Source organism: Dermacentor variabilis, chromosome 9 (assembly GCF_050947875.1).
Source record: "Dermacentor variabilis isolate Ectoservices chromosome 9, ASM5094787v1, whole genome shotgun sequence".
Taxonomy (NCBI): domain Eukaryota; kingdom Metazoa; phylum Arthropoda; class Arachnida; order Ixodida; family Ixodidae; genus Dermacentor; species Dermacentor variabilis.
Window position 1 is genome coordinate 128,212,451 of NC_134576.1, and position 22,017 is coordinate 128,234,467.

The following is a 22,017-nucleotide window of genomic DNA, read 5'->3' on the forward strand; positions in this document are numbered from 1 at the left end:
ATGTAATCCAAATCAATACGCCAATTGTGCTATATGCTCCACGCGCTTTTTCATTTTCGAACTAAAAAACAAAAGTCGCAGTTTCGCCCGAAAGCATCGGCTGCGATAGCAAATTAGCAGACAGCTATACGAAGTAAGGATAGCAGTTTTATCGGCGGTATAAACTGGGAAACATTCGATTACTAATTGAATTAACAAGCATGGTGTGAGCACGCGCAAGCAAACTTTTGAACACATCACACTTGATGAGCGCGGACACTTGCTGTCGAAACGCTGGTGTGAGCAAGCCCAGCAGCAGCAGCAGCCAGCGAAGTGACCTTCGTCCGATCTATTGGTTCAACTCAAGAGCGGCGAGAACACAGCGCGCGCAAAGGTATGAGCCGTCTACAGATCCCTTTCAGGGTACGGCGCGCGCGACCGTGCAAAGTACGCACTTGTTGGCGGAGTCGGAGCCACAACCCCTCCCCCCCTCCCCTCTCTCCCGCGCTGCCTCCTCGCTTTCCTCCATATACTGCGCCTATACCTAATCGCGCGTGAAATTGAGCAACACCACCTAGAGATAACATATCTAGGTGGTGTTGGATTGAGCCGCAATCGTTAGTTCCCTTCGCGCACGGTCGCGAAATGCGCAGTTGCTGCTGGAGCACGACACTGCCAGCCCACCCCCTCCTACCCCACGGCCTTTCGCGCGACGGAAGACGGCGCGTTTGCTCTCCGCTTTCTTCCTTCGCGCGCGCCAGATTGAGCCGCGATCGTGGGCTTCCCTCGCGTGATTTCACCTTTCACTCGCACATACAGCGTACACGACGTGCGACTACGGTGTTATCGCCCTTGGGGTTTATACGGAACATCACGGCGACGCCGACGAAAAAAAAAGCGCCTGGTGTGTCCACATAATTGCTACCGCAATTATATATAACCGAGGGTCCCGTTGCAGTCTTTGGGACTCTGGTCTGTATATTGTATCTTACCAATGCATTGTATTTAAAGAATAATAAACTGAAACTGAGTACAAGAAGACAAAAAACACGGTACATCCTCTGCACGAACGCGAAGCTGGCTCTTTCCTGCAATTGAAATATGAAGCCGAAAGCGACGTTTGCTTCCGCGCAACGCAGGCTAGGTGCGGTCAAAACATGTGGCAGTCACCAAGAAGACCGGCATGACACGGGCTCCCCAGCGTCACGGCGTATGCGCGACGCGCGGTCACGCTGGGTGCTGTTTGGATCGCACCGCTGGTACGATCTGTTGGGAACTCGGCGCTGACGCCCGTGGTTGTACCTGGGTCGCAAGCCCCAAGGGTAGCGTTGGCCTGGCGGCCTGGGGTACAACTGGAAGCATCCGAAGGTCCCGGCAAAGCATGAGTCGACTGGTAACAACGAAACAACTTGTTTATTTTAACATCGCAAAGAGTTGGCGGTCAGGTTTGACCGAAGTAGAGAGACGGGAGAGCACTTCACTCAACAGAAGAAATCGGAGCCCTCCTTTTGGCGTCCGGGGCAGCTGTTTTTATACTCTCGCAGTTGAGGGCAAGAAGGAACCCCTCAAAAGACGAGCACGTGAATGTACAATGGGCTAATGGTGACGCACACTGTCGTAGCGCTGCCGTAGCACCATGTCGAGCACGATCTCGTAGCACCCTGTTGTAGCGATGCCGTAGCACCATGTCGAGCACGATCTCGTAGCACCCTGTTGTAGCGATGCCGTAGCACCATGTCGAGCACGATCTCGTAGCACCCTGTTGTAGCGCTGCCGGTCGGGCACAATGACTGGAATGCGAGGGTGATCCTTTGCGGTCGCATCGCCGCAGTCGCGCCTGGAAACACCTGGCGATGAGCGTTGCGGCGACGACGATCGGGCCAAAAATGTCTGCCGCCCCGCCGCAGTCGCCCCGGAAAAACCACGTGTCGCAGGCGAATCGCAACAGTGCACACACATTCCGCAGAGTGCGTAAGCATGCTAACGGTCTCCACCCTTTGGATGGCGGAGCCCATGGAGTCTCCACCACAACATCTCTTTCCCTATGGACGCACTTACCATCAGCGCGTGTTCTGTGCGGCCTCTACTGTCAACGCTGAGAAAGTCGCGCAGGAGCACCGGGCATGAAAGACAAAACTACATTCATCGCGAGCCCCTTTTGATGCGAATTCCCGTGTGCTGTATTCTATGCGTCTCGTCGACAGTAACGTTCAACAGCAGAAACGAAAAAAACAAAATGGTGTTTACTTCAGTATCAGATATTCACAGCTCCTTAATTGATGCAAGCGTGCATGTTTCCGCGTTTTCTCGCGAGCCGGCGATAACCAAGTGGGGCCGCGAGGCGCCCCTCTCGCGATTGGCTTTTAGATTGGCTTAAAGCCCCTCAACAGATTGGCGCCGGGGCGGCTTCGACGGGCAAAACTTCCGTTTACGTAACGGAAATCAGCAGAGTTCGTTTTCGTCCTGCCCGTCTCCTTCTAATAGAGGCGCTCTTCCCGCCACGCTCTTCTGCGACAGAACGCCGCGCTCGTAAAAAGAAAGAACGAAGACGGGCCGCGAAAAGGCGCAGAGCAGAAAGACGGACGACTTGTTGCGTCCGCGCTCGTGACTCGACAAAACAAACAAACAAACGAACAAAGCAGCCGCATCGGCTCGCGCCAGCTCACGCTTCGCATGCGCTTCGCAAATCGCACGAGGCGGGGCAACTCGCGGCTACTCTCGGTTATCGCCGACCCCAGAGGAAAGTGCGCATGCGCGGAAGCGTAGGTCTCTAGCAGAGGTGCGCCACCAGAAGGCGCTTTCGCTATCTCACCGCGCGCTCGCGTGCCCCACAATATTTTGTGGCCGAGTGTACGTCGCAAACAAATCACACGTCGGCTACTCTTGTAACTAAGTCAAGCAGAATGGCACAAGGTAGAAAATAGCCCTGATAATTTAAAGCGGTGGACGCATAACGTTAATCGTATAGTATTGGTGTGGTATTATATAGTTCCGCGAAACAATGACACATGCTGCATTTTACTTTTACTAAACGTTTTGCTGCAGTTCATGCAAATTTTGACCCTTTGTTTCTTACTTTTGCAGTCCCACCATTCCTACATTTAATTATTCTTTGTCAGAGTTACGAAGCGAGGCTAGCAGACGACACGCTAACAATTCTTTGTGGCCACGTGCGTCATGACAGCATATCCTCGCGGCTCGGGTACTAGCACGTTCTGCGCTGTGCTTTCAATATGCGCAGATAGTACACCAAGCCATACAGTCCAGCGTTCCCGCTAATTTTTTCAAAATGAAACGGCTTAGACAGTGACCAGGCAAAATCATTTCCCGACGGTAACGCACTAAAAACACTCGAATAGCAGGTAACGAAGCAACAAAACCAATACTGGGTGTCATGTGACCTTATATGCGGCGGCTTCATATGCCAGCATCTAAACAAATATTACACGAGAAAAAAAAAAGTCACGCTGTCCGGTCACTTCAACAAACCAAACACTTGATCACAGCTAAGAACTAACGTGGCTGAGTGAGCTTTCTTGAGAACTCACGCATGCTTTTTTTTTTCTCGCAGTCAGAGCAAAAACAAGCCCATTCTGAAAAGGCAAGAATAGACAATGAAACACTTGTCAAGCGCACTGGCTATCTCTTACGTGTGCTATAACAAAAAAAAAAACTAAAACCAAATTTAAGAACCAAATCCCACGATGTCCCACAAAGCGCAACGTACGCCGAAATGTCGGAACACGTAGTTGCTAAATTTTGTCACCGTGAGCCTTAATTTTCTTCGCGGGCTACATTGTCACGAACACGCGGAAAATATCGGGTGAAAGAATACGTCGTGCACTGTTTGTAACGTACTTGAAGAACAGAAAACCACTCACCTCTTACGATTATCGAAAGACGAAACGGCGCAGTGCCGTCATGCGCTGTCTCGAAGAGCAGCCATCTTGATTATGGCACGGGGCATCAAAGCAGTATCGAAAGTTGCGCGTCGTGCGCAAAAAACGGCGCCAATGAAAGGCATAAAAAAAAAAAAAAGACTAAAATTTTCTCTACATTTGTACGTTTTGTACGCTCGTCCACACTCTAAACAAAGTTTACACCAACGATAACCGTCGTCTGCCTTGTCCGCATTTCCTTTCCATAACGCGGCGAGCCCGGTACTTTCCAGTAAAGAACGGCATGCGCGTTATCAGCATGACATAGCATTCCCGACAGGAAAGTAGCGGGCGCGGCGTTTTCAAGAAAGGAAACGCAAGCAAGGCAGATGACGATTACCGTTGTGTGGCAGAGATACACCCTAAAGGGTGTAACTTTGCCTAAGAGTACGCTATTCGAGTCGCGCGCGCATTTAGACTAGATAAGATTCTTCCGCTATACAATCGGCCGACAATTAACATTTGAGAAAGTTCCCGTTTCATGAAGGCGCGTGTTGCACCGAGCGATATCAAATTCTGTATCTATGGAGACACGCGAGGCGCTCCAAGTTATTGTATTGTCCACTGCTTTGAAATATCTCACAAATTTATGAGCAGTAATTTTGCAAAATTCTCGTAATAACTTCAACAATTTCACTTAGGCTGTAAATTTATAAAACACGGCCAGATTAAAAATGAAAAACAAAGCTATTACGCTACAATTCTTCGCAAGAACAAATTCCAACCAATCCTAACGCCGGATATATTATTGGCAAAGGCGGCCAGCAATGGCAAAGTACATGAACGAAAATCTTCTGTACATTCGCTCCCACATTTTTTTCTGCGTTACATTGTCTATCAGACTCGCCTTCAGGTTCACTGACAGTTTCACCAAATACAGATTCTGATCTGTATATTTGTGCGGAGTTATGGATTTACAAACTGTGCCCCAGGTTCTTTTTGCTGTTGTTTTCCGTCAATTTTTGCAAGACATTCCAGACCTGAATTAAAATTCTGCTTGTCCTAGTGAATAGAATTAAGCCTTCCTTCTTAAACGAAACAAAACTTCATTCAAATTGGTTTGTCGGTTGTGTAATGAGAAAATTTTTGCGTTTCATACACTTTCGAACGAGGAAATCATAGCTGGCCCCGAAGTAGTTTTTACTGTGACAAGGGGCTTTGTAACGCCAGAAAAGATGCAATTAAAAATTAAAAGCAGATGGCACCACTGCCTTGAAGTTCCCGAACTATAGTTTGCAGTGACATCACATATTTCTGCTCAGGCCTAGTTAAATTTTTTTTTTATCACGAAAGATAGACTAAATTGTATTCTAAAGGAACCAAACTGAGCTCAGCAAGTTTCGCGGTCATTTACTGCGATCATGACGGGCCAAAATATGAGGTATACTGTGTAATCCATGACGTCATACCAACGCAACAGCACTGAGGTTCGGGCGCAAAATTTAAAAGCTGGGCATTCACGCTGATCCATGTCAATGTTACCTCTTGTTCGATGCAGGCGAGGACGTGGCCTACCGACGTCGAACCGAGGCTCTGGAAGATGTCTCGCTGACACTAACGAAGAGGCTCAGCTTCATCAACGGTAAGTGTGCATAGGCAAGTAAACATAACCATCCGATAAGCCATGTCACCGATGTCCGCGCAGAGTTCCACCGAAGCCTCAAACTTCTGTAGCTGTCTTTCACAATACAGTGGGAATTAAAAAAAAAACGCAGCATGAAGCCGCAAGAAAAATAGATTTCGCGAGCCCACATTAGTCCGCAAGCATATATGACGTCGAATTCTCACAGAAATCGCGACAGCCCTGAACGCCGTGTGAAGAGAGCCTCATAGACTGCTATTCAGGCGTATCGTCGTCGTCTAATGTTGGATGTCTTGTTGTTTACGTCAGTCGAACAAGGGTAAGGCTCAGCCTGGAGCTAATGCATTATGTTGAGCAAATCCAGACACTCACTCAACTCGTTTATCCCTTGTTAGTCACGCTCACTGTTTGGGTTTTTTTTTTTCTTGCACTGTATTACATTTGTTTACAAACCTATTCACAAAGTCACCCTGGCAAGACATTGGCTCCAGCGAAATTGCTTGTTTGAGCAGTCAATCACTTCAAGCCTCCATCTTCATGTGACCTTCTGTGTTGTTTTGGATAACCTGTCTACATGTGTTTCTGCGTCTTGCTCTATAATTTTACAGTGTCTTTCTTTTCACTTTTGCGTTTTTCTTCTTTACCACATCATCGGTTACATTCATGTTGTGTGACGAGAAGGTGCAATGCTACATGCTTGTACTTTTGCGTGATCCCGCTGTTAAGAACCAAGCCAAGCCCAGCCAAGCTGCTCCACAGCATTCTTTTCTCTGTCCCCTCTTGTTGCACTAAGCAATGGAATGAACTTGTACCAAAGTGATTATCATCATCGTCGTCCCTACCATGACCTGCACCAATGAGCGAGATAAGTTCACTGCGCATCTATTTATATTCCTACTGTTTTACAAGCAGCAGTCGGGATACTATTGGACACTGATCTCTCGTTGACATGCGCTTGCACTCCGACTCATTCATTAAAACTTCTTTCTGGGCGAGTTGGTGCATACTTGACATGAACACTGTTTACAGCGCAAACACATGGAACCACAAAGTATAAGGGACAGGACACAAGCGCTTGTGTCCTGTCCCTTATACTTTGTGGTTGCATGTGTTTGCGCTGTAAACAGTTTCCGATTCATTCAGTTTTACAAATTTAATTTCAATCATCCTAATCTTAAGAAAAAGCTTTAGCTCTGGCGCTCCTATCTAAATACATGGGAAAGGAGAAATAATTTTTCTCGTCAACCACCACACCAAATTTGATGAGGTTTGTTGCACTAAAAAAATTAAAATCTAGTTACTGCTGGTTGTAAATTTCTGATTTAGGGCATCAATTTTTTTGGGTGAAGAGAGAGAGAAATTTATTTACAGAAAGGCAGAGAGGTCGGCCTGAGCTATAACTTGCTCTGGCCTGCTACTCTACTCTGGGGAAAAGGGACAGGGAGGGAAAGGGCTGATGAATGATGACGGTATAAGGAAGAGATGCGTATATACAAATTCACAGAGTTGTGGTATCTCTAAAGGCGTGCGTCCAGCCCAGTGGCTTGGAGAAAAGCTACAGCGGCTCTTGTGACCAGGGCTGCGCTGGTTGCATTAGGCCAAGGACCTAAAAGAAACTCGTCCGATAGCGGTCTCTCATGGATGTTTGCTATGGAAGAGACAAGTTGCTGTCGTTCTTGCGCGTACGCGGGACACACGCAAAATATATGTTCAAGTGTTTCTGGCACCTCACAGCATTCACAGTTTGGGCTAGTATCACTGGCACCTATCATATTTCTATAACGGTTGGTGAATGCGACACCAAGGCGAATCCGGTGCACCATGCTCGTGTGGTTTCTATTGAACTTTTGAGGCATACGAAATCGCATTTCTTGGTCCCATTTGTGTAATCGCTTGTGTCGTCGATCAGGTTGGGCCCAGTGTTCCAACGTAGAGTTGTGGTTTACGCGACGAAGTAGGGCGTTTGTGTCTGTTCGTGAGAACGGAATGCGTACTTCACAAGCATTATCTAAAGCAGTTTTTGCTTCAGCGTCTGCCTGTTCGTTCCCTATCACGCCACAGTGTGACGGTATCCACTGAAAGGTGACATTGTGGCCATTTCTAGTTGCGTGGTCGAGATACTCTGTAATTTCTATAGCCATAGAATGATACGGGCCCCGTCTGAGGACACAGTCAATCGTTTGCAGAGCTGGCTTGCAATCGCAGAATATCGTCCATGCGTGAGGACGCTCCTCGGAGAGAAATCGAAGTGCTTCCCGGATAGCAACAAGTTCTGCGGCAGTTGATGTTGAGCTATGGTCTAGTTTAAACCGGCGAGCGATGATCATATGTGGAATGACAAAGGCTGCAGTGGAGGCATATGGTGTGACAGAGCCATCGGTATACACATGTACAGTATCTCCGTACTCTGTAGAAATGTGCAACAAGGTGAGTTGCCTGAGGCCAATAGATGCAACGAAAGACTTTTTAGTAATTCCAGGGATCTGCAATGTAACGACAGGTTTAGGCAGAACCCACGGGGGTGTTCTCGGAATACAGGCGGGAGAGAATCTCGACGGCAAAACACTCTGATGCCGCGATATAGTCATTGAAAAGCTGGAACCTGGGTGTGTGGTAGGGAGCGATGACAGAGGATGGTGCCTGTGTCGGGTCAACACGCGGAGGTACATTCGAAGAGGCTCGCAGAGCAAGTACACCCGAATAGGACAAGCACGAGCTTCCGCTATTGTTCCATTGGTTGACGTGCATCGTGGGAGGCCCAAACATGTGCGCAATGCCTGAGCTTGAATGCTCTCGAGCGCGCGCACACAACTAAGTCCCATGCTTGAGAGCGCCGGCATGCTGTACCGTATATACCCTACGAATAGGGCTCGGTACAATTGGAGTAATGACGACTCCGAGGGGCCCCATCTTGTTGCTGCCACGACGCGAAGGACGTGAACAAAAGTCTTCAGCTTTGACTTCAGTGCGGCGACGTGTCTTGACCAAGATAATCCCCGGTCTATGACTAAGCCAAGGAATCTGTGGTGTGTAACCGTAGGTATCGCTACGCCGTCAACAATGATCGGATACTTGGTCATTCGTTTTCGCGTGAACGTAATCACAGAACATTTTTCAGTTGAGAGTCGGAGGCCTTGACGCCGAAGATACTTAGCTGTGATTGTCACTGCATGTTGAAGCCTAGCACGCATTTGGGGACGGGTGGCTCCAGATGCCCATATGCATATGTCGTCGGCATATGTGCTAATCTTTACCGTGCTAGGAAGTTCGGATGCAAGGCCAATCAATGCAACATGGAAAAGAGTTGGACTGAGAACTCCCCCTTGTGGAACACCTCGATGTATATGGTACTGTCCGGTGTCGCCATCACTTGTCGACATATACACCGTGCGGCCACTGAGGTAGCTAACAAGCCATGTATATAGTCGGCCACCGATGTCTAAATCTTCCAGTGCATCAAGGATTGCATAATGTAGTACATTGTCGTATGCACCCTTAATATCCAGAAAGACAGCTCCAACTAACCGACGTCGACTTCTTTCCTGTTCAACAGTGGAGACCAAGTCGATAACTCCGTCAATCGAAGAACGGCCTCTTCTAAATCCGTGCATAAAATCAGGAAAGCAATTATTGCTCTCTAGAAACCATTCCAGTCTTGACAAAACCATTCTTTCCATTACTTTGCCGACGCAGCTGGCTAAGGCGATCGGTTTGTAGGAGGAAAGCTCGTTGGGGCACTTTCCCGGTTTAAGCAGCGCTACAACGCGACTGCATTTCCAACCATCTGGAACATTTCCTTTCTCCCACGTCGTATTATAAAAAGATAGGAGAAGACGTCGTGATTCGGTGCCAAGATGGCAGAGTGCAGCGTACGTGATTCCGTCTGGTCCTGGTGCCGAGGAGCGTCGAGAAACTGAAAGCGCAGCGTCAAGCTCTTGCATCGTAAACGGTACTTCGAGCCGCTCATCAGGTGACGGGGGTGCGATGGTGACAAGGGATGAAGTCACTGCATTAGATGCGTCCACAATCAGTTTACAGTAGTCCTCTGCTACCTCCAATTCGGTCCGGCGTTGATGTAGAGCCACCGCATGGAATGGGTGTCTTTGTTGTGGAGTTGCCTGGAGACTTCGTATGACCCGCCATATCTTAGATAGAGGCTGTCTTGGATCTAGGGATCCACAGAAAGCCCTCCAACGCTGTCTGTCAAGCTTCTCCAGATGTCGAAGAACATGTCGTTGAGCTCGGCGACTGCTCGAAAGATCGGACGGTGACTTTGTTCTTCTGTATCGCCGTTCTGCGCGGCGACGGATCGCACGAAGGGCCTCATATTGTATGTCGACCGATGACCTGTGCCTCGGTATGCTGACTTCTCTAGTTTTGTCCCGCAGGGTAGAGGCAATGATGTCCTCTATTTCGGATGGAGATGTCATACTCTGACAGGCGGTGTCGACAGAGGTCTTAAATGCAATCCAGTCTGTTTGACGAATGCAACGTGAGGCTGAACGGCGAAACCAGCTAAAGTGAACGTAAGTGGGGAGGTGGTCGCTACCATGAGTCTCTAGATCCGTCGACCAGGATGCTGAAGACAGAAGGCTCCTTGATACAAACGTTAGGTCAAGACAACTGCTGTAGGACGTGCCACGAATAAATGTAGGAGACCCGTCATTGAGCACATTTAGTCCCCGACTACACATAAAGTCAGCCAAATATTTGCCACAAGAATTCATCGAAGTGCTACCCCGCAGGGGATGGTGCGCGTTAGTCACCAATCACAATATGAGGGCCTTGCGATGCTTGCAGCAGAGACATCAGGTGCGAGCAATCGATCCTCGCTCTTGGGTGGATATATCCTCCATGTTTACAGCTCAGTAACTCAGCAATGAAAAATGATATCGTGGTTCTGTAAGTTGCACATAATAGTACACCTAAAGTGGGCAGAATCGACAGATTATACATGGCTCTCAAATAAACCACTAATATGCGAGTAGAACTTTCGCAACACCCTTGTACATAATGTAACAAATTCACGTAAGATTTCGGCTTCCTCACTCTACATTGATCACTTCACGGTTCCACCTTCCCGTGAATCTCTCTCTTGTTCATAACAGTTCGGTACAATGTTTCTTCTGGATTTCAGAGGACAAGCGTGGCTCCTCGACAGTGGAACTAGTCAAGAGGGAAGGATCTACGTTGGGCCTCATACTATCCGGTCAGTGCCCAGACATGGTGAATGATGTGTGTGCGTGTGGTGTGTATGCCTCCATATATGATGGTGTTGGGGGGCAGCGGGCGTCTAGTCGTAAGCATGACTCAGTTCCTTTCCCACAATGCAAAGTAGGATTTGAGTGTTGCTGCTTCTTTTTATTTAGGAGCTAGGGCAGTCAGACCTTGACTTAATGAAGTAAATTCGATATTTCGTTAAATCGAGGACAAGCTAAAAAATGAAGTCAGCTGCATTTCTGATGATCGCATCTTGAGTACTGTGTCCGTGTCTAAAGCACAATGCTACAAGAAAACCAAAGGGGCTCGAGCTTAGAAATATGTATGCATGAATGACGTAAATCTTTGGATATGATCGTTATAACAAGTCGTGTAAGAAGTGCGAGTGCACGTACAAAAATTCATCGGCCCTTCCACTCCGTGGAGGATGACCAGTCAAACTGGCCATTCTTGACAAGCACGCTACGGGTCTTCGTCGGTTGGCACACACTGGGCCAGGCTCATCGACAGACGCATGATCGGCCTTAGCGGCTTCCCGCCGTCGGCACGCCCATTCATGCTGTCACTCCCGCCGTCGTTCTAAGAGGATACGTTGCTCCTCTTCCGTGCGCGCGATACGCGTCCACCCCATGGTACCGCTCAAAAACCGCCGATAAGGTCGCTAGGTGACACTGACGTAACTCTATAAACGAACACAGCTTGGAGGATACGTAAGTGTGCGTTTATTACAGCCTTTACACGGACACGGTGTGCCCCCTAGAGGCGGCGAATGAGCTCGACGCGCAGAACAACGAGTCATCAATCAATGGACCATCTATCACAGATCACAGGTTTTGACACTTACGCTAATGAACCTACAAGACGAGACTGTCTTCTAAACTAGCTCTAGAGACAAAAATTTTCCTTTGTCGACGTGACAGTGTACACGCACGGACGCAGAAAATTTGCCGGGGGTAGCCATATACAGCTTCGCTGTAAAGCAAAAACAAACATTGAATTCGACGTTTTGGCCGAAGAATGGCTTTTTATCATATATGTGTGTGCATACACAAATAGATGTCCCGGCTACAACGCGACTGCAATGCTTTGAATTTTTCGACAGGATGAGATACATGCTTATTTTAGTTAAACACGTTTATCAATAAAGGATATACATAACATTGCAATCTACACAAACCAAATACTTAATCTAAAGACATTTGGGAGCTTTTACTGCGGAAAAGTGGCTAAGCTGCGCGAAAATGCTTCGGCATTCGTGATGTCCAAATGACCAGCTTGCGCTGGAGTTCGGGTGCAAAATCCAAGGAAAGAAACTGTGACCACCATATGCACTACTAGGAATTAACCAAAAGATTTTTTTTTCCTTCAAATAAATGAAACTATTGGAATATTAATATACCAGTTAAATTGATCCAGCATTTCAGTTTAATTTCACTTTAGCAAATGTTTCTTGCTCTGTGCCGCAAACACTAACGCAGGTGGCATCGACAAGGGCAGCCGTCCGAAGGTCGAGTCTCTCCGACCGGGCAGCATAGCACACAGGTAAGTCTGTTGTCGCAGCGATATGGTGCGAAGATTGGATATAAAAGCTCCACATGAAGGTGCAATGGGTTTAAAAACAAGATACTGAGAAAGTGTGCATCACACCTGCCCAAGCCTCTATAAGGAACGCTGCCAATTAGGCATTCGTAACACTTCGAGTGCCTTATTAGAACATACACAGCTCTCCAACCGCTATGCTGATATTTCTCACTGGCCAGAGTTCGCACACTTGCGTGACACACCACATTCTTCCCAAGTTTCTTCAGAGTTTCAAGTGCTCTAATTAGGCCATAGTATAGTGTGCACCCCGACTTTTAGGGGAGAAATGGGGGGAAGAGAAAGGGGGGACATGGTTCAGGAGATCGAAAATTTTCAGACTATGAGGTTCTCAGCGGTGCACATGTTGAACGAGTTGAACAGCTTTTTTTGATGAAGATCTGCAAACAAAATGTGCATTTAGCTCGGGGCTCAATCAGACTAAGATAATCAGAAAGCGGACCCAGTCTAGTTCCAGCTAGATCTCAGACTCACCGCTACTCACTCGGACCTGCTAGGACCACGTGCTTTCGATAGGAGGAGGGGAGGGGGGAAGGCAGATAGACCTAAAGCCCCTTAAACTTCATAAAGTACTGTCACGCTTTGAAGAATGCCGCCTCCTCCTCACGCACTCTGGCCGAGGCCAACGCCGCGTCACTATTGGCCTAATAGCATCACGTGGGCCCTGGTGCCGTGTATCAGCGCCATTTTTGCTCGAGGAGCGTCTACGCGGCGCCACGGTCGAGAGTGTCACTACTTTACGAAGTTTAAGGGGCTTTAGATAGACCCTCCCTTGTCTCGGTTTACGGGGCTGTGATTGATCACTGATCTTCAAGCTTCTTGAAGAATCGCTGCCAGGACACAGGAGCAAAACTGTTCACCCACAATGGAAGACCGGACAAGAAGCACATCCGTGTGTTCATTTATGATGCCGATGATTTCCATGCAATTGCACATACCCCCTCAACAGTAACATATATTGTATAAGAACTCAGTTACTTCACTTATTTGCTTATTTTATTTTTCACGAAATGTACTCCCCGGACCTCTTTCCTTTCTAGTAATGATTAACCTGCCTTTGGTATGTTAATGTCTCCCCTCCTGAAAAAGTTTCTGCTGATGCCTAAGACTCGGACTCGCCTTGGCTCCCTCAGACTCGACAGGAGTTCAAGCTCACGCTTGTTTTACCACTCCGACCAACTCAGACACACCCTGTAGGACTCACTCAGGCTTACTCAGACTCGCAGGTCAATGTTGGTCTGTCTCGAATCATGAATTCCCTGATCTTGTGCTGCTGAGTGATAATACTGAGTGCGTTTGGCCTAGATCATTCAGGATAGAGAGTTGGGGTTGTTAAGGAGTAGTATTTGCTTTGCTAAGAAAGACCAAAAAAAAAAAAGCATGAGAATGGCAATTGTTTGGCTTATACTCTTAAAACAGTTGCACCCTTTGGGGTGTATGTTTGTCCCACAAAAATAATTGTCTACTGCCTTGCTTGCATTTCCTTTTTTGAAAATGCTGCACCATTTTCCTGTTGAGAATGCTGTCACGTTGGTGACGCGCATGCCATTTGTGACTTGGAAGTACTGGGCTCGCAGTGTTAAGGAAAGGAAATGCGGGCAAGGCAGATGACGATTATTGTTGTGGGACAAGATAAGCCCCAAAGGGTGTAAATTTTTTAAAGAGTGTACATATGGGTCACAGTAAACTGTTTTTGACACCCTTATGGCTGTATAAAGGATACTTGGTTTTTCCCATTGCTAACACCCTTGTCTCTAAGGTGCAAGATCAAATTGTTGACAAGTGTTCCTTTTTGGCGACCATATAGTGACAAGTAAAGAGGATGACAGCTGCGACAGAAAGCACCAAAACTGCATAAAAGAAACCGTCACATCTATCAATGTCAAGCTCCCATGTCAAGTAGTTTGGTGCGCGCTATGCGGTCAGAATTAATATAGTTTTAAACAACGGCTTTGCCCATCGCAGATGCAGCTTGAGTGCAATATTGCGTAGATTCAATTGTTTACACCCTTAATAGTAAGGGTGTTAGTCACGGGAGAATTCAGCACTCTTGAAAGTATCAAAATGTTTTTTTGACTGTGCCCTGAATATTAACCTTGTAAACTCGGCCAGTTTTGTATTCTGCTTGCAGACCAAAACACGAAACTGACCCAAACTTGGATCCCACTGTTTCCTCTCGCTTTTTAAACGCAGGTGCGATGCCCTGGCTGTCGGTGACCACATTGTAGCCGTGAACGGAATCCGGACCAGCAAGCTCAAGCATGACGAGATAGTTAACTTGCTTAAAAACGCCGGTGACAAAGTCGTGCTTGACGTTGAGTATGAGATTCCGAGCACAGGTGGGTGTAAGAGCGCCTTCGTTACAGTTACGCTATAAAAATGCTTACACCCTTGAGGGTGTTTTCTGGCCACACGGGTAACGCCGCTACCTTTAGGGCCTTACAAAAACTTATAGAGGACGACAACGAGACTCTAACTAGACATGCGATGACAAAAGACATAATTGAAAACTATGTAATCATTCTGACAGCCTTGGGTGCTCAGAAATATTGGTGAGGAGAGCTTCATATCTATCCCTGTGAAATTCTCCTGTCGGATATCTCTGTGTCCGGCTTACCTTTATTACAGTGAAGCTGTTTATGGCTAGGGTTTTGCACATATTTAGTGTATGTCAACAAATCTGTGTAAACAAAAACTAGCATCATCAGCAATGACTCATGCCACTGCTTCCACGTTCGTCATCTGGTTCCACAGATGGCTCCGTTTCCACTTACCATGCCAGCGTTCCCATACTGCCCTTCCCCCTGCGAAGGCACTGGCCCACTGCCAATTGGTGCGGTGATTTCAGTCTCAAAATGTTTTGCCTCAATACATCGCGAAATGAAAACACAAATGTATATAACGAATGAGCATAATGAATGTAATACGGACGAACGTAAATGTACAAAAATAAATGCGTGTCACGACGATCACCGATCAAGGCAATATAAATGTGTTCGTACCTTTGTTCAAAATTCTGTGCCACCTCTTTGTCTTATGCTACAAAGCTTCACTGATCATCCACCTTCATAGAGTGGTATGACTCATCATATTTTTAGAGATACTAGTGCACCAAATGAAAAGGAATGGCGTGCTGTTTTAGGGCACAGTAATAAACAATGCAGTTTAAGTTCTCGTCAGGCTTCACTAACCCGCTGTACTCCCACCCGTGCAGCTGCAGAGATGTCCATGTGCGTCTGTCCCAAGGTGATCCAAGTCAAGCTGGAGAAGGAGAACAGCAGCTTTGGCTTCCTCATTCGCGGCGGCAACTGCCCCGAAAAGCTAAAGTGCCGTCCACTGACTATCACCCACGTGCGACCAGGAGGCCCTGCCGACAGGTCAGCTAAGCTAGTGTCACGATGGGGGTGGGGTAGCGACTGTGTTCTTTACGCTCTCAGCAAATGCAGCACTTGTCCAGTGCAAGAACATCTCAAAAATATTTGTTTAAAAAGTAGCACTTTTGCCCGAAAGGCGAAGCATCAATTGCAATGGCAAATTATTAGACAGCTATACTAGATAAGGATAGTAGTTATATCAGCCATACAAACTTGTAGACATTTGCTTACTTACTAAATTAACAAGCATGGCATCACACGAGCACAGGCAAACACGAACACACCTGACTCAATGACTGCGGACACTCGCTGTCAGAACGCTGGCTTCAGGAAGAGCAGCAGCAGTGAGCAATTGGCCCGTTGTGCTGTGCGTCTCGCTCCCATCCAAACGTAGCGCACACAAAGCCAGCAGCCCTCAGTGCAGCTAGACTTTGTACACACCGCAGATTACTTCCAAGACGGGGCCCATGCTCAGCTGTGCCACATGCCACGGCCGGAGTAGAACAGACCCTCCCCCTGCTGCTGGGGCATGGAAAGCACTTTATACCCCACCTTTGTTTCCTTGCGTGCGCGAGGTCGAGCCACCATGCTTCTAGGCTCACCGTCGCAAGCTTTCACTTGCACCTGATAGCATAGTGCGCGGCCGCAATCTTATTTCCGCTAGCAGATGCTGCCAACCTTTCCCTTCTTCATAAAGCACCACTTCTCTCTCTCTCTCTCTCGAGGAAAAAAGTTTCCTACAAATAATAGTGGGAACTCTGGAGCTGCGATCGTTCAGCCACCATGAGAAAGGCGGGCAGTAATTTAACTGATCGTGCTTTGGACTTTAGATGTTCTCGTGGGTTCGTTTATTACGTTTTATCTGGACCTGAACTGGCCTAAATTTCAAAGCAATTTATACCTTTTTCAATGCAGAGGGTAGTAAGACTCTGCAATCATGCATAATCGCTGCTAATTGCAGTGGTTGTGCTCGCTTGTCCATGCATCCGTGGTGCAATGGTTTCAATAATGGAATTCCGAGCCAGAGGTCCTGTAATTGAATCCTGCTGTCGGACAATTTGAATAGTGTTTATTTGATGATTTACAATGCATTACTTTCTTAAAAATGATCACTTTGCAAACTCAAGAAGCTATTTAAAGCAAGAAGGACAAAGTTTAGGCAAATCTATGTACTACCCATCATTCCCATGCTGCCTGAACTGTCCTGCTTCAAGCTCCCATATACACTACTGCCACAGTTCCCTCTAGTAATTGATTGAAACTCTATGCAAAAGGGGAGAGTGTCTCTTATCAGTGATGCTCACCTCCTGGTGGTATGCTAAGAAGACAGTGCTTTTTTTTTTATCTCCTCCAGTAATGAACCGATCTGAAAAATAATTTCAGTAGAATGCTCTTTAGACGACACCTTACAATTTGCAGTGTATAAAGAGAATGTGCCAAGGGACCTGCTGGGGGCCCCTTTTTATAGAATTCGTCATTAATTCTTGTAGTTTAACCAACCTTGTTTCTCCCGTTCTTTTAACTACAGAAGTCTGCCTCAAAATATTTTTCAATTCAACCACAAGAACTTCGTCCTCATGAGGCCAAGTTCACCTATTAATTGTTTCTGCAAGTAAAATACTGATTCCTAATTATTCTAAGTCTATATACACATTTCTTCATGCTTGCTTAATGCAATTACGGTTTACACCTGACCACACGTTCACTGTCACTCTGGTAAATTTCGATTTCAGGGAAGGCACAATTAAGGCAGGAGACCGACTGCTGGCAGTTGACAACATCAACCTCAACAATGCTTCCCTTAATGAAGCCATGGCTGTCCTGAAGCAGGTTGAGAAGCAAGCACTGCTTACCATAGAGTATGACGTCTCGGTTATGGGTGAGTACCGTGCATTCCTCCCGATTTTTCATCCAGGACTGTAAAGTTCGTTAACTAATGCAACAGTACAGACACCTAAAGATAAAGCAGGTGCCAAAAGACTCTATCTACTGTTTTTGTTACAAAGAATTGGTTATTATAAAAATGTTGCAAGTACATACTGTCTCACGCTAAGCAAAGGCAACTACTACGAGCACGCTAAAAGTGCAGTTTTAGTTTCTTAGGGCATTATAAGTATGTACAATCGTGTTCCTTCTTTGAGGGCTGCATTCAAGCTAAGCATTTCTAGCACTACTGGCTAGTGCTAGTGAAATGTCAGTGAAATGTTGCTGATGAATCAAATTCAGATGACACCACGTACAGTTCCTATCTGCTTTCCTTTTCTTAATTCGTCAGCTGTGCCAGAGTACCAGCAGTTTTAAAATTTCAGAGTGAGAAAGCATGAGTCAATGTTCCTGCTTGTTAATGAAGTGCTTAATATCGCTACAAATATAAAGGTGTACAAGAGTAATAGGTACAGTAGATAAAGATTACATAGCATTCTAAAGGAGCCAAAGACTCAAGTTAGTGAGTTTTGAGAACTTTTATCAAATAAAAATGGCCCCAGTGTGCAAAAGTACCTTGAAATATAATACATCATACTAATTAATACACAGGCACAACATGTCCAACTGCAAAATTCAAAAGGGTAGAAAAAGCCCTTGGACTATGAAATGATCGACAAACACAAGCTAAAGTAAAAGCTTCATTTTCTTCACTAATAACCTAACTTTTCTTGCCTAGCTGGCAAGAAAAGGTACATTGAGTTTTGAAAGAAAAAGAAAACTTCACTGGACTAAACTAACATAGTGTTGTTATTTAGTGTCTATTTAACAGCCTCCAATTCTTCACATGTGCAGATGCTGTGCGGAATGCGTCGGGGCCTCTGCTTGTGGAAATTGACAAGACACCAGGAGCACAGCTCGGAGCGACGTTGACTCAAGTTCCGCATGGTGAAGGAGCGATAGTTTTTGACAGCATTAAGCAAGCAAGTGTGGCTGAAAGGTGACGACCAGTTTCTCCTCTTTTAATGTCACAAAAAATAACGACCTGTACGACACGAAGGCGTGAGCCCCATTTTTTACACCTGTCATCCCTAGTAACCTTTCTTTATTTTAAAGAAAGAAAAAAAAAGAATAGGAAATGCTCCAACATATGCTGCAGCCCTGAATGGTTGGCATAATGTCTAGTTGAACTGGTAAGCCCACATGTTTATTATAGCCCCATTAACATGAATGCGACAGTGGCGCATAGCATCTACCTTGTCACTGCTTCACATTCATGTAGACGGCAATGATGAAAGACACACGTTAAAGCGCCAACTGGAGATAGCTTAAGCTGGTGTAGTTGCCTCCAGTGAATCTCATTATGGGGTAGAGAGCCAATAGCAGGACGACTAAAGACAGGAAGACAGCGGGGTGTGGATTAGAGAGCAAATGGGCTTAGCCGACACTATAGTTGACATTATGAAAGAGATATGGAGCTGGGCTGGCCGTGTAATACATGGGCCAGGTAATCGGTGGTCTATTGGTGTTACAGAATGGGTGCCTAGAGAAGGGAGGCGTGGTCGGGGCCACCAGACAACAAGGTGGTGTGATGAAATTAGGAAATTTGCAGGTGTAAGATAGGATGAGCTGGAGCAATGCAGGGGGATTGGAGATCGCATAAATGGGCCGATGTTGATGATCACTCACAGACAAGCGAGATGCATTTGCTAAAAGCGCGTTGGAGCTAATTTCAGACACCGTCACAGGAGCACCGTCACGGGTGTATGTAAACAATGGCACACTGAATTAGAACGATGGTGTGTGACAAAATAAGCACTAGCATTCGTGTAAATGTGGCTCACGATGCTTGTCTGTGGAAATGCATGGCTTTATGTTTCTGTCTGGCTTCCTTTTCTCCACAGGTCACAGTGTAGATGTCAAGGAGTTAACTGCTGGTACATTTAAGAAAAAACAATTTACATTACGTTTTTGTATAACATGCCCTCAAGAAAGAAAGAACCTTTAACTTTAGACAAATGTAAGGGAGCTCTCACAGACAGCCTTTATGCATGCTGCCGAAGAAATCCTGTAAATATCTGTTGTGTAAATGCACTCGGTCTTTACTAAAACACAGAAACACTACAGAGAAACTAGATGAATTTGGAGAAACTGCGCTCGTTTTAAAAACAGCACCTAACATATGACACATTTTGCCAGGAAATAGCCAAAAGCAAGCGAAATATTTTATCTCAACTCGTTTAAAGATCCTGCTTGATTGAGTCAGAAATGTTTGCTGTACCTCAAGTTTTTAAACATGGTCTGATACGACCACAATATTGATCATAAATGGTTAAAAGTCAAGCAGCACCATTGATTAATACGCCAACCTGAGCCAAGTAATGACATCGATAACCTTTAGACTTGTAAAAGAGTTTTATAATAGTGATGCAGCTAAAATGTGCAAGCCTCATTGTGGATCAAATGAAGGTTCTAGCAACTAAAAAGGCTTGCAAGACTGGGAAAAAACCCACCACCACAATGATCAATCAGTTGTTTCTACAGGTGACTTGGCAAGAATTACAAGCCAAAATCTGTTTAATATGAGTCGAACCAATCACTATGCTTGCCACCAGGAGCAGCAGGTACTGCGATCAGTGACAAAATGCACCCTCTTAGATACTTGCCCAAATGAGCCAATGTGATGTAGCCACTAAGCGCCGAGTTGTAACACCCCTTCATTTAGAACAGTGATGTCATATAACTTAAGTTCAGCACAAAGCTGCATTGGTTTTTTTCTGGTGAAATTTAGTTGCACTACATGTCTGTGGACTTCTCTGATTACAAGTGCAAAACTACACAAGATAAACATATGTGCACATCTTAGTATTAAAATAATGCATAAGAGACTTTAATATCCCAACATTTAAAAACAGGACACAAAAGTGCCAAAAACAAACAGTGAAGAAGAAAAAGAAGGTGTTATATATACATGTGGGAGGATGAATCGAGTACAAAGGTGGCGGTGACACAGTTTGTTGCACGCAATCATGGCACCAGGTGCGGGGCGCTCCACGTGGGCGACCAGCTCCTGGCCATAGACGGGACGCGGGTGGACCAGATGACAGCGGCAGAGGCCATGCAGCTCCTGAAAATGGCCGTCGGAGATGTCATCAGACTGGAGATCCTGCCCATCAGCCAGATGGCACTCAGGAAATGCCCCAGCACCCAGTCGAAAAGGAGTAAGCTAAAACCATTTCTGGGGTGGCAGTGGCTGCGATAACTAGAAGTGGTGTCAGCTGAAGAATAAGCTGGTTGTGAGAACCCACCATAGAATTTAGCTTTGAGTTCATTTTCTAAACTCAAATCCCAGCAAACTGCATGCAAAACTACCTGATCCTGGAATTATCGCATGGAAGAACACAGAGAAGTAGAGAAGTATCAATTGTTAACAGCTATGTGGACCACTTCAGACCATTTTGAAACACAAATTAACTGCCTCGCTTAGCATTTTCAACCTACTTATGTGCAGTAGTTAAATATTATATACATATGTATACTGAATAGTCGATCTTAGCTAAACTGCTCAAAGTGACACGGTCAAACCAGGCCACTAGCTTCCAACAATAACCTCTTACCACTGACTGCCATGTTATCTGCACCACATAGACTGCACAGTGTCTGCAAAGCTTGCGCATTCCGAAAACGAAAAACACGGTTACCGTATACATTGACCAGCAAATCACAAAACATGCGCATGCTAGAGAAAAAAAAAAAAAGAGTTCAGTGATATAGCTGGAGAGGTAATGAACAGAGTGCTATCTAATGTGGTCCCCCTGGCAGCAAAGGCACGCGTCCTGTGGGACAAGGTTGATGAAAGAGCAACTAATGGCATATTGAATGTGGGCAGTGAATTTTTCATAACAGAAGTGTAATATGTTTTTTTTTGCTCACTACTGTATGTACAAGAAGCCCCCTGAAAGTCTTCATTAATGCTCATCATGGTAATGCTTATTCATCCAGCGTCACCTCCAAAACCAGTGAGCTTAGGGACACTGACCATGTTTTACCAGACCATGCCTAAATGAAAGCTTTTTCCCACCAGCTCTCAACTACAGCCCAAATCTCAAAGGACATTACATCTTGTGCTTCCCTGACTTCCGACGCCAAACCAACAGGGGCTATTAAAATTGCCTCTGCTAAAGATGCTAAGACATTGAATGAATTACAGTAGAGCAGTTCTTCATTTAAGCACAGCCTAAATTTCTATCTGCTAACTGCAAAAGTGCCACACAACAATACAGCATCCTTATCCAAGAAGGAAAGAAAGCATGGAGTCTGAATCATGCAAGAAGTCGCTTTGCATTGTATTTTAGGATTTCAATTGGTACCGCCATATAACACTCTCAAACTTTTAATTAAT

At 46.0% G+C, this 22,017-nt stretch overlaps 2 protein-coding genes across 5 annotated transcripts in view; one reads left to right on the top strand and one right to left on the bottom strand.

Moving 5' to 3' along the window:
* The window catches only part of Grip (Glutamate receptor interacting protein), a 154,060-nt gene that overhangs the window by 117,236 nt on the left and 14,807 nt on the right, over positions 1 to 22,017 (top strand). For all 3 annotated transcript variants that reach the window (XM_075669332.1, XM_075669330.1, XM_075669331.1), the window contains exons 2-9: positions 5,416 to 5,499; positions 10,637 to 10,708; positions 12,198 to 12,261; positions 14,512 to 14,657; positions 15,533 to 15,695; positions 17,426 to 17,571; positions 18,471 to 18,615; positions 20,655 to 20,836. In XM_075669332.1, the coding sequence (XP_075525447.1) occupies positions 5,416 to 5,499; positions 10,637 to 10,708; positions 12,198 to 12,261; positions 14,512 to 14,657; positions 15,533 to 15,695; positions 17,426 to 17,571; positions 18,471 to 18,615; positions 20,655 to 20,836 (1,002 nt within the window). The remainder of the gene's footprint in view (positions 1 to 5,415; positions 5,500 to 10,636; positions 10,709 to 12,197; positions 12,262 to 14,511; positions 14,658 to 15,532; positions 15,696 to 17,425; positions 17,572 to 18,470; positions 18,616 to 20,654; positions 20,837 to 22,017) is intronic.
* Mcm2 (DNA replication licensing factor Mcm2) overlaps positions 20,468 to 22,017 on the bottom strand; it is a 49,540-nt gene continuing 47,990 nt past the window's right edge. For both annotated transcript variants that reach the window (XM_075669333.1, XM_075669334.1), the window contains exon 19: positions 20,468 to 20,742. The gene's annotated coding sequence lies outside the window, so the exon portion shown is untranslated. The remainder of the gene's footprint in view (positions 20,743 to 22,017) is intronic.